This window comes from Rutilus rutilus (genome assembly GCF_951802725.1).
Source record: "Rutilus rutilus genome assembly, chromosome: 9".
NCBI classification, from domain to species: Eukaryota; Metazoa; Chordata; class Actinopteri; order Cypriniformes; family Leuciscidae; genus Rutilus; species Rutilus rutilus.
This window is the reverse complement of record NC_140223.1, coordinates 243518-258943: the sequence shown is the minus strand read 5'-3', so window position 1 is coordinate 258943 and position 15426 is coordinate 243518. Positions and strand designations below refer to the sequence as shown.

Sequence of the window (15426 nt, the reverse complement as noted above, 5' to 3'; positions counted from 1 at the left end):
GACACACACACACACACACACACACACACACACACACACACACACACAGAGAGGTGCTCATATAAGCGCACTGGAACCTCAGCGGACAGATTTATGCATTCATATAGAGTGTGATCAGGGCGGGGCCGCGCGCGCGTGTCCGCGGGAGGGGTGGGCGCAACGGGTTCATCGGCGCGCGCGCGCCTGTGTGTGTGTGTGTGTGTGTGTGTGTGTGAGAGAGGGAGGGGGTTTATAGGGTGGGATTTACTCTCATTGTTGGCAGTGGAGACAGACAGACAGTGTGACTGAGGCTCAACTGTGATGAGTTTAAGCATCAGAATCATCAGCTGTTGATACAGCCGGTGTGTGTGAACGACAGAGAGAGAGAGAGAGAAGAAGAGAAGAGAAGAGAAAGAGGAAGAGACAGAGCGAGACGCTGAAAGGATACAACTATGCTGTGCTGTATCAGAAGAACTAAGCCGGTAAATATCTGGATTATTCACACTTATGCTACAGTAACCTGTGTGAGGATGATGATGATGAGCACACACACACACACACACACACACACACACACACACTCTTTGTAAAGCGCGTGAGATCAGTGTTTAATCAGGACTGTACCTGTCAGACAGGTGTATCATCATGCTGCATTATAAGAGTGTAGTAGTGAAGCTGGAGTGTGTGTGTGTGTGTGTGTGTGTGTGTGTGTGTGTGTGATGAGTTTCAGGGTGTGGTGTGTGTGTGTGTGTGTCTCAACAGATATTAGTGTCTCGAGGGAATTATAATGATTTCTCTGGAGATGAAAGTTGGATGTAATTAAGCTCTCAAGCGGGAATGTGAGCGTTTTATGAAGAAATAGTTATAAGGTTTAATGTTCTAAAGGCTTTAGAAGAGCGTGTGTGTGTGTGTGTGAGCCGCGCCTCGCGCCGCTTTTGAGGAATCCTGTCGTGTGTGTTCGGGTCTGTTCAACATCTTTACTCATCTTTACCGCAGGTGAATCATTCGCCTCTCTTTTGTTCTTACACTCCACTGAACGCGACGCGAGACAGTGTGTGTGTGTGTGTGTGTGTGTGTGTGTGTGTGTGAGAGATGGAGCTGTAGACATGAGGAAGATGAAGGGTGTGGTCTTCTTGTCTCACTCCTGCAGAAACACGCGCGCGCGCCCACGCTTCTGCTCGAGTCTTTATTTGAATATTGTGAATCAGGTGCAGATCTGACGTCAGCGCGTTATAATGGCGCGTGAATATTCATGAGTCAGTGCAGGTGAATTATAATCGCGACCTGAAGATTTTTAGGCGTGTCTCTTCTCTTCTCTGTGTGTGTGCGTGTGTCTGCGCGCGCGTCTCGTGTGTGTGTGTGTGTGTGTGTGTGTGTGTTTTTCTCGTGGGGTGTGTGTGTCGTGGGGTGTGTGAGTGTATGTGTGTGTCGTGGGGTGTGTGTGTGTGTGTGTGTGTGTGTGTGTGTGTGTGTGTGTGTGAGTGTATGTGTGTGTCATGGGGTGTGTGTGTGAGTGTGAGTGTATGTGTGTGTTGTGGGGTGTGTGTGTGAGTGTATGTGTATGTCGTGGGGTGTGTGTGTGTGTGTGTGTCTGTGTGGGGGCTGGTGGATTTAAGGTGTGGCTCCTTCACTAATACTGCAAGACTGTTCAGATTTATCCTGCATAATTTTATTTAACGTGTAAAATTATTAACAGATATTTGCCCATAATCAGAGGATGTTAGCTCCTGTATTGTGAAATATTTCCTCCACAGGGTCTAAGCCTCAGAATCAGAAACTGTCTCCATAAGAGACACCGGTTGATCTGAAACACACTCGTTTCTGTCGGATTATTGATCTTGTCTTCACTGCTGGTCATTTTATTGGCTTTTGTTTTAGCGTGACCTTTGAACCCAACAACCCAAACCCGGTTACGTTCCCAACCATCAAATGAAGTGACCCATGACTCATAGATGTGTGTGTGTGTGTGTGTGAGGATGAGTTACGATCAGGCCTCGCTCCAGATGATGCTGTCAATCTCCTGACTGGACACGCCCTCTTTTTCTTGTAAAAAATTAATAACTCTTCAATCTACAGATTTAGCCTGTGAGCTGTCTGGCAGGACACACGACATGCTTATTTATTGCCTTTTCCCCGTATCATATTTTAGTAGTCATCATAAATTAGGTATAAAACACTCATTTTTAAATCGGGCATCACGTTACCATGGAAACAGAGCTTTATAACCTTTTAGCTGGCTCCTCCCACTAGTGGGCGTTGTCATTTTTCATATTCTACAAAAGCTTTGAAGTTTGGATCGTGTGTTTCCACAGTTAACTGGTTAAAGCCGTTCGTCATGTGTGAAATATACATGATAAAATACATTCTCTCATGAAACCAGATCACATCAAACACTCCTGAAGATCAAGTTCATTTTTAATTGCTTTTTTTGTAGAAAACTTTCAGTCTATTGTTCGTTTCATTCTAACAGTTATTCAGCCGTTAACGAGCTTCACTTCAGAGATCAGCTGATGATGTCATAATGTGTGGTGCGAATATGACTCGAGAATGACTCACTCTGAGTGACATCACACACACACACACAGACTCACTCACTCACACACACACACACACACACACACACACTCTCATACACACACACACACACACACAGACAGACAGACTCACTCACTCACTCACACACACACACACACACACACCTGAGCAACAGGTCCAGACCCGAGCGCTGTGTGTGAGAACACCTGTTGACCATCACAGTGTGTGTTATTTTAGTATCATTGAGAGTATAGTTTTTATTAATAATAAAGATGTGTACGGATCGAATATGACGCTGACTGACAGCCAGAGATGCGTATTGATTAATATTCAGTGTAACACAGTCTGCATCTACAGGTTATGAGAAGAGATGCTGCATAACCCTCCGCTCACTCACCCAGTCCACACACAGAGCAATAAATCCATATTCATATGCAGAAGTGACACAGTTCTCTGCAGTGCATTAGTACGATTGCATATATAAATGAAAAAGTGTTTTGGAATCAAATAGCCTTCATCTAACTGTCATTTATTTGGCATGCATTCAGTTTGCATTTATGATTTTACACTATTTTCATCTGCTTTAAACTACTTATGAGTTTGTTCTATGAATGTTTTTGTCATGCATTATATATGTCACACATTTTCTTTCATTTTATGCTTGCTTTTTTTCATTAGACACATTTGAATATTAAATTAAAAGGCCCTCTGTGGACAAATGCCTCCCTGGACCCTGATGGACGAGGTAAATATTGACCATTATTATTCAGTGTTCACCTTTCTCCCTTTTTTTTTCTTCTTGGTCTGACGTCAATCTCTTTCATATCTTCACATTTGCTTTGCTTTTAGCTTTGCCATGTTATGCAGATATTGATTATTAATATGAACAAGCTAATTATATGTGATATTGGTTGCGAGCAGAAAACACTCTGATGTGAAATGAGTGTGTGATCCTGAAGGGACTGAACTCCAGCTCTGATGGCGTTAATCATGTCGGGATGAATCCCAAAGGGAAACATGGACTTTTTTGCAGGAGTCCGTCCACGATTCTTGCGATCCGTCTGGATAATTATCACTCACTTCAATGAAAAGTTTTTTAAACAAAAGGGACACAAAGTTGAGACTCACTGATCCTTCATGTCCAGGAAAAGTGCTCGGCATGCTTGTAATTGTGGGATTTCAGCAGCTGAACGTCCTTCCAAGTTCTAGTTAGAAATCACTGATCCAGATTCTTCAACTGGACATCAGATTAAATCATCATTAGCCGCGTTTCCACCGAAATTCCCACCCCTGAAAGTTCCTGAACTTTGAAAAAAATACTACATCAAGAGCAGGGACTTTCCGAGGGGGAAATATTTTCCCAGAACTTCATTTAGACCCTGATTCCTGCGGTGGAAACACACTGAGTACCAGCCCAAAGTCCCAAGTCCATGCGGTGGAAACACAGTTATAATAGTACATACAGATGCATGATGGGAAGGTATTTTCCTTTGGCCTGCTCACTGTAAAGGCTCGTTCACAACAATGACAATAACTATAACAATATACAGTAGTTTTAAAAATCATTCAGAAGTGTAAAAATGTCCACACCACAGCATTTACTAAACAGAACGATATTGTGTGGATGCTAATGTAGTTATCGTTATAGTTCTTGGAGTGAACGGGGCTTTAGAAACCGATCCATGTGTCCAGTCAGTCAGTCGGCCCATTTTTTTTGTAGCTTCACCAACTTGGCTTGAATGGTCAGTTCTCTATTGTATTGAGACTATCTCTCCACTCCGAGACACATCCTATACGTAAGGAAATTTGACCCTCCAGGTCTGGTAACGTGGGTACTCTTCAAGACAATCCGGCTTAGTGCCCTATAAGACACCTATAGTGGTGTGAATTCATTGCTTCTTTGATCTCCACTTTGTTGCAAGACGTGGAAGCTTAATACTTAAAAAAGCTTTAAAAAAAAAGGGGCCATCAGGGAGGTGGAAATAGGCAACCGACAAGCCATTTTATTCCTTATTATTTCTCCAAACCCAAACAAGATGGGGACCTACACCCAATCTTGGACCTTCAGGGACACCCCTGAAATGCAAAATGCTGACAGTTCCAAGGATACAACGGCGATTGGTTTGTCACTCTCAATCTCAAGGATGCCTACTTCCAGATCCCTATCTGAGAAGGTCATTGGCAGTTTCTGAGGTTTCAGTTTGAAGACAGGACCTACAAATTTAGAGTCCTCCCCTTCGGCATTGCCTTGGCCCAGATGCGGTCCTAGCACCCCTTCGTCGCCTAGGTATCATGGTCTTGAATTATCTAGATGACTGGTTGGTATGTGCGCAGACAGAAAAATGATGCAGGCAACATGTGTTGGTGCTTGTGAGCCATCTTCAATGCTTGGGTCTTAATATGAAGAAGAGCAAGCCATCTCAAATCACTGTTTTTGATTCTGATTTAAGACTCCAGAAAAGCAATTGTCACTTTAGCTTTAGAGAGACAGCAGGCAATAAAACCTTGCCTCTCTCACTTTTGAGTAGAGGTGAAAGTCAGCTGGTGATTATGTCTCCGCTTAATGGGTCTGATGGCAGTCTCAGTGCAGGAGGTGCCACTTTCCCTCTTACATAAGCGACCTGTGAAGCGATGCCTCTTCTGCCTAAGGGTTACATCCCCAGATACCTTGGTCAACAAAGGAGATAGTTACGTGGAGACTCTGTGTAGCTCTTTGCTGGTGGAGGAGTGGGATGAAAATGGCAAGAGGCAGCAAGCTGGGCCCAGTATACCTTCGACAGCTTGTATTAACAAATCAAGGGATGCTGGAACAGTAACTGGGCAGGTCAGCACATCAATAGAGTTGAAGGTAGTCCGTCTCACACTTCAAGACTTCTGGCCACGGCTTCAGGGTTATCATGTACCGGTCCAGACAGACAGTCTCAGTCTTGGGTTAATAGCTATGGGACTACCAGACAGACTGGTCAAGACCCTGGAAAGATCTTGTGCTCTATTTCTATTTGGGCAGCCTATTTCTTTAGGTGGGGTTTGTTTCAATCTTGGTGTGAGGGGCGCAAGATGAACCCCCTCACATCTACAGCACGTAATATCCTACAATTTCTGCAGGAAAAGCCCTTAGGGTCTCAAGTGGGGAATTACAAACTATCAGAGCACTGTTGTTGCCTGATTTCTCAATTCCTCAATGGTGCTCTAAGATGCACAGCACAAAATACAAGACATATCGTACCACAGTGGGATTTCGACCGAGTCCTGGTGGCACTTCAGAAACCCCCACTTGAGCCCCTTGAATCGGCAGACCTGAAATTGTGGTCTCTAAAGTCAGCCTTCCTCCTGGTAATAACCTCTGCTAAAAAAAATAGGATGGGGGAACTTCATGCTCTCTCAGTCTATTAATGCTGCTGTAGGTTTATGCCAAGAGGGTTCAGGGGTTATAGTGCACCCAAACCCAGCTTTTCTGCCAAAAGTGCTGTCTGATCTACACCTAAATCAATGAGTTGAACTTCATACATTTTTATTCCACAAGAAAATGAGGAGATAGAACAAAGACAGTCACCAATTTGCCCAGTAAGAACAATGTTAGTCTATCTGAAGCGCCATTCAGAAAACGATTTGCTATTTGTATGCTTGTTGTGGCAAGCAACTATCTAAGGTGAGGTATTCGCATTGAGTTGTAGAGACAATCCAGATGGCGAATGGACCACCAATGCTAGGACTGAGGGCACACTCAACTCGAGGGGTTGAAACCTCATGGGCTCTTTAAAGGAGATTTGTGATGCACCCACATGGACATCTCCATCCACCTTTACTATAGACTGAATGTTTGAGCCAGTCCTCCTGTTTGGACTGTTTGAGCTCCCTTTGGGGAGCTGGTGCTGGGTGCAACTAGAAACGAACATGTCATATAAGCTGGACTTCAGGTCTAGCTGCGCTGTTATCCTGGTATTGAGCAGGATCATAATAGGTAAGGCCTCTTTCCTCCATTGAGCTGAGCTGTTGGTACCATCTGGTGCCTGGCTTGAGATTGTAAATATTGTATATTGTTAATCTGTTCATCTTCCGAATCTTCCCGTACAATAGAATCTGTAACAGAGTGGAGAGATAGTCTCAATACGATAGAGAACATTCGGTTACAATGTAACCTTGGTTCTCTGAGTAAAGAGACTATCTTTCCACCCTGAGGCTGCTCTGGGACATGTTCCGATCAAAGGATAGCAGTGAATTCACGCACTGTGTATTTTATAAAGCACTAATAAATGTTGTTGAAAATTAGAGTATCCACGCCACTAGACCTGGAGGGTCAAATTCCCGTACATATTGAATATGTAACGGAGTGGAGTGATAGTCTCTTCACTCAGAGAACCAAGGTAACATCGCAACTGAATTTTTTTCTCTATTTCAGCTTAGCTAGTATCATGGTAGAGCAACAGTTTTAAAATAATCTTGTTAGTTGAACTAGCTGAACAGTAAGACCTCTGGTTTAACCTGTTAACTGTCCCCCCCTTTTTGAGCATATATGTAAAAATGCACTTAAATAGTTGAATAAATAATAATTCATGAATGATTTGGTTGGTCTCTTTTTAAAGAAGACACTCAAGATTATTACAGAAGTGAAAGCAAATAATTAAAGTGTAAAAAAAGTTATAGAAGTTTAAGTTTATTGTAAAGAAAATGTACTAAACAGCCACTGGGTTACACGCACACTGATGCATTTTCCTATTACAGACTAATAGATTTCTGTCACAGTGTCACAAACCTGCTCCCAAATATGAAACCTTTCCAATGATGAAACCTTTCCCAGATCTTTCAATCATATGTGTGACGAAGACAGTTTGTCACTTGAGTTTGCTTGAATGTTTTACGGGTACATGCAGCGGCTCGGATGAGTTACTGATGGTGTTTGTGTTTCTGGTCTCAGGTTGAGAAGAATGAAGAGGCCGATCAGGAGATCAAGCAGGATGGAACCAAACCGGAGGAAAACGCCCACAAGGCCGCCACCAAGATCCAGGCCAGCTTCCGCGGACACATCACCCGGAAAAAAATGAAAGACGGAGACAAAGACGAGGACAATGACGCCGCTCCAGACGAGTCTAACGAAACCACAGAGGAGAAAAAGGAGCGAGTCTCTCCATCTGAGGAGAAACCGGCTGAGGTTTCCACGGAAACAGCCGAGGAGAGCAAGGAAGCCGAGCAGCCTAACTCGCCTGCTGCAGCAGAAGCCCCGCCCACCTCTGCCGAAGCCCCACCCACTTCAGCAGCTGACCCCACCCCCTCAGACACGACCACTAAAAAGGAGGAGCAGCTGAAGGAAGCGGTCGAGCCTAAAGAGGCTGAGAGCACGGCGAGCACCGATGATGCCAACCAACAGAAGGAGGAGAAGCAGGAGGAAGCCAAACAAGCCGATGTGCCTGAAGCCGCCGAGAGCCAGGAAACAGACCAAATAGACAAAAAGGGTGCGTCAGAAACACAAACACTCAGGGTCCTATCATTGCACTCGATTTAATCAAATGTAAAATAACACTGCACTTTATCAGTAAAATATATTTTACAAATACAAAGTTATTCAGTCAAAAACAAGTGAATATTCTCTGTCTTCTGTTGTTTGATTAGTGTTATTATAGAGATAGGAATATTAGGCTGCTGTCACTTTAAGAGTTGCATGGATCCAATATTCTGATACACATCTGTGAAAAACACAGAAAACAGAGTCTCTCACAAATGCTCACAAAGGAATCGATAAGAGGAATCAAAATTTTAATTTTATAACAAGTATCCGATTCCTGAACTCAAGTATTCGAAATTTCATCGTCCTGCTCCACGCTTTTTAAATAGCAAATGCATTTGCGCCCATCTGTGCTGGTCTGAAAACCAGGTGTGTGTTCAGGATCATTGTTGGAGGGTTGCTATTTTGAGGAACTGAAATAAACCAACCCATTGACCAACTGAAACCTGCTCTAAAGTCAATGGCGCAGTAGTTTTTGTTATTTAGATGGTGCGAAAGTAATATGAGCCTATACGCTTACACTCTGCTTATTACACACACAGGGATGTGCAGCAGTACACAAACTAGCCAAATATTAAAAAGAAAAGGATTACAATGTAAAAGATGATTACTGTGTACATAAAGATATGATGAACCCGGCTTGTCCCTTAGATGGTCTGCGCTTTAACCTCACACACACACACAGCTTTAACCTCGTGCACGAGCAGATCCGTTTCCTTGCTAGAGAAGCGTTGAGTCTTTCCACCTGTAAATTCCTCCATGTAAATAGCGAATCCGCCATGGCGCGACCGCAACTGGTTTTTAAATGGAATGGGAGATGAGACTCTGAATGGTTTATTGCACGTTACGCCTAAAACACACCCATTACTCATTAAGAGAATAGAGACAAAACACACTCATTACTCGTTAAGAGAATAGGGACAACCCTTTTAGACCGTTGCGCCGGGAGCACCGACCATTTGTCCCATCGTTAAACAAGCAAACGTGGATTCGGACGCCATGAGTGCACTTGCGCCGTACGCTTTAGACCATGAGGTTAGATCAACGATTCCGATTTCGCTTCTGCTTATCGATTCCCAATTTTGATTCCAATAAGGTAAAATAAACCTAGATATAATTCACATTTATTCTTATTGCAAAATTTTTATTGTGGCTGAATATCATGAACAGAAATCAACAGGCTAAAGAACACTTACACAAATAACGTTTGCCTGTGATTTAAAAATACCATTGAAAAACAACTAACCAAACTAATATAAACTTCAAGCATTATTAAAGACAAGAAAACACTCAGTAATTAAAAGAGAACAAATAAAAAAAATAGCAATCGCAACAAATAGATACAACTGAACAAAGATACGGTTGAAATAAACTGTTTTAAGATTTTCAGGTGTTCAGGTACAGAAACTGTAATCAAATGTAAAATAACACTGGACTTTATAAATAAAATATAAGTTACAATTATAGTTACAAAAGTTATTCAGGGAAGAACGAGTGAATTTTCTCTGTCTTCTGTTGTTTGATTAGTGTTATTATAGAGACGCACTTTAAGAGCTGCACGGATCCAATATACGCGAGTCTCTCACGCTTCAATGATTTAAAGTCATATTGAAATGCTCACAGAGGAATCGATAAGAGGAATCGAAATTTAAATTTTATAACAAGTGTCTGATTCCAGAATTGGAATGGATTTTCAATTCGCAACCCTAATCATGAATATAAAGGCTGTTGTTGAATTGCAACATACATATGTATATAAAAACAATAGGTTACTGTTCGTAACCCCGGTTCTCTGAAACATCGAGTGGAGAGATCCACCTATGGGAAGGGCATCCGCACCTAACCTTTGCAGAAGCATCCAATTGCACCAAGTCTGGCCTGACAGAGAGAAGCACGTGTCCAATGCCAGCTAAAGGACCCGCCCCTTACCAAGTGTATAAAACACCTGCATGCGCTATCTTTCCTCAGTGAGCATATTCGCTTCTCGTGCAGCAAGTGGGGCAAGCTTGGTGGATCTCTCCACTTGGGGATTACGAACAGTAACCTATTGTTCTCTTTCATCATCTCGTGTTCGAGATCCACCTATGGGAGATATGGACAGCTCCCTGATTGCCCAATGCACTACAATGAGGCCCTGAAAGCCAGAGAATGGTCACCTGGAAAGGTGGTGCCTGACACGTCACAAAGAAGCCCACCACACAAAGTGAGGAAGACACATAGCAACAAAGAATAACATGTGGTAACATGCAATTGTGAATAAACCTGACCACACTTATAATGGTGAATTATATGGTGCAGGTTAGAAACATGCTTAGTGACTTTAAAAATGCTGGGCTAGGTAGCCCAGGCTTAAAGAGGGGTAGAGGGCCTAAGAGCACAAAGCTACAAGGAGCCCACACCCAGGACAGAATGAGCTACCGGGGTTCTGGTGACATCGAGCCGGTAGTATCTGACAGACGTATGGGGAGAAGCCCAGCCTGTAGCGGCATAAATGTCCTGCGAAGAGACTCCCTTAAACAGAGCCCAAGAGGTATCCATACCTCTAGTGGAGTGTGCTCTGATGCCCTCTGGAGGCTGCACTCTCTTAGATTCATATGCCAAAGATATAGCTTCCACAAGCCAATGAGAAAGGCGTTGCTTGGAAATGGGGTTCCTTGAGTGCGGGAGGGCCCAAGAGATGAAAAGCTGTTAGGTTTTTCTAAATGAGCTGGTCCTGTCTAAGTAAACCCACAGGGCACGTACAGGACACAGAGCATTCAACCTCTGATCCTCTGTGGAGGAGAAAGAAGCTGGCTGAAAAGCGGAAAGCTCAATCACCTCACGTGAATGCCGGGAAGCATTTTGGCATAAAGGCCAGGTTGGGCCTGAGAAAAACCTTATCTCCACTGAGAGAGAATTTAGTGCACGAGGGATGAACAGAGAGTGCATGCAGATCACTGACACGCTTGGCAGATGCCAAGGCCAGGAGCAGAGCTGTCTTGAAAGAAAGAATCTTAAGGGAAATACCTCCCAGGTGCTCAAATGGCTGTTGAGACATTGCCTCCAACACCATGGAGAGGTCCCACTCAGGAACTGCTCTCCTGGTGACAGGAAGAGAGCGGTGCACGCCCTTCATAAATCTACGAATAAGGTGGTTAGGGTTAGGTAAGGTGGAAAAGATAACTCCGCTGAAACATGGAGGTTTTCTGGCAAACTGAAGCCTGTAGCCCCTCATTATGGTGTGAATCACCCATTCTGGAGCCGACACAGACTGCCAGGCTGTCACATGTGACGTAAGAGAGCCCACACTCACCGGAGAGTTGCCTAGGGCTGACAATTCTACCGGATCGTTCATTTGTGATACAATGGTGCCATCTAGTGGACAACGTAGGGGCGACGTGGGATTTCTGAAAAACAACAGCACTCAGCAGAGCGTTCGCTCTCAGTGTTTGATATTTTTGTTTTGTTTTTTAATTTTTGAAACACACACAGGGATTTGAACTTGTGTCCAATCGGCTGGTCACCCAAAAACTTGGACCGAGAAGCCCCTGGAGCTGAACATCAGGTAGGCCTCTTCCTCTTCCCGAGTTGGTGGGCTTTTTCGCTGCAGCGGCAGTGGAAAGACGTCTTACCCCAGGGCTTAGATGGATGGTTGGGCTGCTGCGAGCCTTGGGTCTGGCTGTGTTATGATACGGCCGTCCCATGGCCGGGGCCTGAGGGGGCCGTGAGGGGGTCTGATGTGGAGTGGCCTTTCTAGGCAGGCACAGTTTAAATGCCTCATTCTCCTTCTTTTTATCATAGCACCATTGTTGTATTAGGGCAACAGCAGGGCCAAAAAGAGCCTGGCCTGGTTCCACTGGGGCTCCTGCTATGCGTCTTTTCTCACTGTTGGGCAGACCAGAGAGATTCAGCCAGAGGGCGCATTCCCCCACAACAGACAGGGCCATAGAACATCCGCCGGCTTGGACGGCCTGGCGGGCGTTGCGAAGGACCAGGTTGTTCACGGTAACAATCTCCTTCCAAAGCGCTGGTACGTCTTTCTCCAAATGTGTACTCATATCCTCCAACAGCTCAGCCTGGTAGGCTGAGAGGAGGGAGGAAACATTTAGAGCCTGTACAGTGAGAGCCGAAGCCTTGTACAAGGCCTGAAAAACAGATGCTGAGAAACGGTCCACCTTATTAGGGAGAACTGGCTTAGGAGGGGCCAGTAAACCTCCTTGCAAGGGGTTAAGGTGTCTGGCAATCGAGGGCTCGATGGTGGGAGGGTCGCCCATACCACATGCTGTCATATTCTTAACCTCAAGACCCGCCATGCCGTGCTTAAGAAGGATTTCCTCGAGTAAGCCCTCGTTGGACTGGTCAGCCCAACTGAGAGCAGGCATGCTCTGGAAAGTCCCAGGAGCTGCAACGCTTTCACACACTCCAACATCCGAGTCGTACTGTTCGTCCGTACTTTGGGTGGAAGCAACCTTGAGTCTACGTCGAATAAGTTTCCTAGACAGAGCGGGGCAATGGCTGCAGTTCTCTGGAAGTGAAAGCGCTTCTTCCGCGTGCTTTAACCCCATGCATACTACGCAAAAGGAATGGGTATCCCTCGCGGCAATGAGTTAACCGCAGGCGGCAGGGCATGCACGCGACTGCGAGTCCGACGGGTTAGCAGGACCGGAGAGCTTGACTTGATCCATGGGAGAGGTGAAAGCTAAGAAACAGGCGGGTAGCCTGAGCGTGGGTGGCTTGCAACCAGAAATAAATCACAACTAAACGCAACCGTCTGACAATCATGCCAGGCGGAGGCTGATCGAAAATAGATATTTCCTCCTGTTGACTGTGGTGAAGTCAGCGAAAACAGTTGAGCTGCGAAGCAAAGAGGTCACGAGAAGCGAATTACAACTGAGGAAAGAAGCGCGTGCAGATGTTTTATACACTTGGTAAGGGGCGGGCCCACCTGGCATTGGACATGCGCTTCTGTCTGTCAGGCCAGACTTGGTGCAGTTGGATGCTTCTGCAGAGGTCAGGTGCGGATGCCCTTCCCATAGGTGGATCTCGAACACGAGGTGATGAAAGAGAACTGGGTAACACTTTACAGTAAGGTTTCAACAAACAACTGCATTTGTTAAAAAGAACTGACTATGAAAAATACTTCAGTTGTATTCCTTTTAAAACTAATGTTAGCAAAGATGAATAAGTACTGTAGCATATATATTGCCTATTGTTAGTTAATGCATTAACTAATGGGATCTTGTGGTAAATGTTACACAAAACTGACAGAAAAGTAAACCCGCCACACATTAATTTTAATCCATTGTGGTTTGACTGAAAGCTCTTCACTGACCAGAGTTTCCGTTTCAGTCTCATTCATGAGCATTAACATTGAGCATATGAACATTAACCCAAGCAGAGGTTTGTAAGTGTGTTTGTTTTGATCTTTTCAGAGGCCGTGGAAGACTCTAAACCAGCAGAGGAATCCGTTTCAGAAGCCGGCAAAGAGGAGAACGTTTAACACACGACCAGAGAAATGTAAATCATTAATGATTGACAGACTGCTCTTTACCCTGATGATGAAGACAGTCTGCTTTTATGTTTGTCCTCTTTTCTGGTGTGGCAAAGATTTTCTGACATTTGGAGGGAGTTTTCAGATGCTAAGGTCAGCGAAGGACACAAACCTTGAGCTCTTCTTCTTCTTCTTCTTCTTCTTCTTCTCCTTCAGTGATCTCTTCTGTCCATCGTCTGCATCGCATGAGAATCCTTCCTCCAGAGACCAGAACCTTCTCACACGCACACAACTAATACATGTGGCTTCTTTTAATGTCTGTGGTGTTATATGACCGTTTAATTGGAGATTATTGCTGCACTGATGTTAAAAATTGAGAAAATCCAACAAAAAAGAAAAAGCTCCAGCCTTTCTTGTTCAAGTGAGTTTGAATATAAGGAGTAAAATCGTGGAAAATGGTTTCATGTCTGTTTTCAAAATAAAGAAATGTGCCAATTACGTCGACGATGTGTCTTGTTCTTTCAGCCTGAGTTTGTCTGTGAAATACATGCGATTTCATTTACAGTTGATGATTATTAATCAGGATCATATCTATTGTCAGGTGTGTGACCAAATCATCAGTACACTGCGAGAGCTAAATGATCCTAATGTTTCAACTGGAAAACCCAGTTTGAAACATTATTAACCTGTCTGTCTTGTCAAGTCAAGTCAAGTCATTATTTATTTAGCGCTTTTAACAATGTAGATTGTTCCAAAGCGGCTTTACAGTGATAATAGGAAATTAAAGTAACAGAGATTGTTTAGGCTTTACAGCAGCTCTAGAATAAAGTTATTGTCCAGCAAAGTTTTGGTGCTAAACAGGAGAAGGATCTACCGCCAGCAGTCGATTTTGATATTCTAGGTATTATCAACTGGCCGGAATTTTGAGATCGCAATAGACGTGAAGGACTATAATGCGTTAAGAGCTTACAAATACGTAGACCTACACCACAAAACTAGTTGAAGATAAAAAAAATTAAATCGGTCAATTCCAGCGTAATGGACGTGACATTTGCAGTCAAAACTTGAAATATAAATTCTCAGAAAATGCATTAATACCAATAGTGAAACGTCTGTTTATCCATACTCCCTTAATAAAGCAGTCCAGACATTAGAAAAATATCGGTCTACATGCGTTTTATATTTAATATGAGGGAATAAACATGCATGACACAAAAAAATCTTTAACTTTTAGGTGGCAACATTTTTTTATTTATTATTATTCTGTGAATTACACTGCGCAAACCAAAAGTAATACTACTCACCGGATGAAGAAGGGTTGGCTCTCCACAGAACATAAAATATTCATTTTATTTTATTTTTCGTATTTGCATTATGATGAAAAAAAACAATGGTCGTGACAGTTCTCCGTTCCGGACGTGAGCGCTCTGAAAGCGGCACTAAAAGACTGCTTTAAAGCTTTCACAGAGACCTCAAACAGAAAGCACAAAGCCTTTCTTTAAAGTGAATTTCGTTTTCGTTTTTTAGAGCTTTCACACTGCACGCGATTGCAGTCCGTTTCCGTCCCAGGAGCGGTGCGTATACAGCAGTGCAGAGATCGTTTCCGCACCGAGTCTATTTCTGCTCTGCTGCACGCGCTGAATTAAAGTGACAGCGCATGTTTCGTGGTCAAAATGAACACAGATTGAGCTGAAAATGTAGTAATTTAACCATAAATGCATTTAAGTACTGCTTTTTTTTCACAGTCATCTTTTTACTTTAAGACCGGGGTAGGAAAGCAATGAAAACTACAGTTTACCTCATCAAGACGAAATAATGAACAACACTCGTCTGATTCGTGGAGGTTGAAAAACAAGTTATTTGTGGCATGCAAAATTTATTGTATTTAAATTTAAATGCAAAAAAAAAGCCATGATAGTCGGTTGTTTTTGTCAATTTTAAG

At 43.6% G+C, this 15426-nt stretch overlaps 1 protein-coding gene across 1 annotated transcript; it reads left to right on the top strand.

Annotated features, from left to right (window-relative positions):
• The first annotated feature begins 219 nt into the window (after positions 1-219).
• Positions 220-13982, top strand: gap43 (growth associated protein 43). The gene is made up of 3 exons (XM_084419688.1): positions 220-461; positions 7430-7964; positions 13426-13982. Exons 1-3 carry the CDS (start codon positions 432-434, stop codon positions 13491-13493), a joined length of 633 nt encoding a protein of 210 aa, XP_084275814.1. The 5' UTR covers positions 220-431; the 3' UTR covers positions 13494-13982.
• The last annotated feature ends 1444 nt before the right edge of the window (positions 13983-15426 follow it).

Bases quoted from the DNA above. Each gene is read 5' to 3' on its own strand.
- gap43 (XM_084419688.1), top strand. From the start codon at position 432: ATGCTGTGCTGTATCAGAAGAACTAAGCCG. The intron at 462-7,429 runs GTAAATATCTGG...TTCTGGTCTCAG, and splicing joins GTATCAGAAGAACTAAGCCG to GTTGAGAAGAATGAAGAGGC. The intron at 7,965-13,425 runs GTGCGTCAGAAA...TGATCTTTTCAG, and splicing joins AGACCAAATAGACAAAAAGG to AGGCCGTGGAAGACTCTAAA.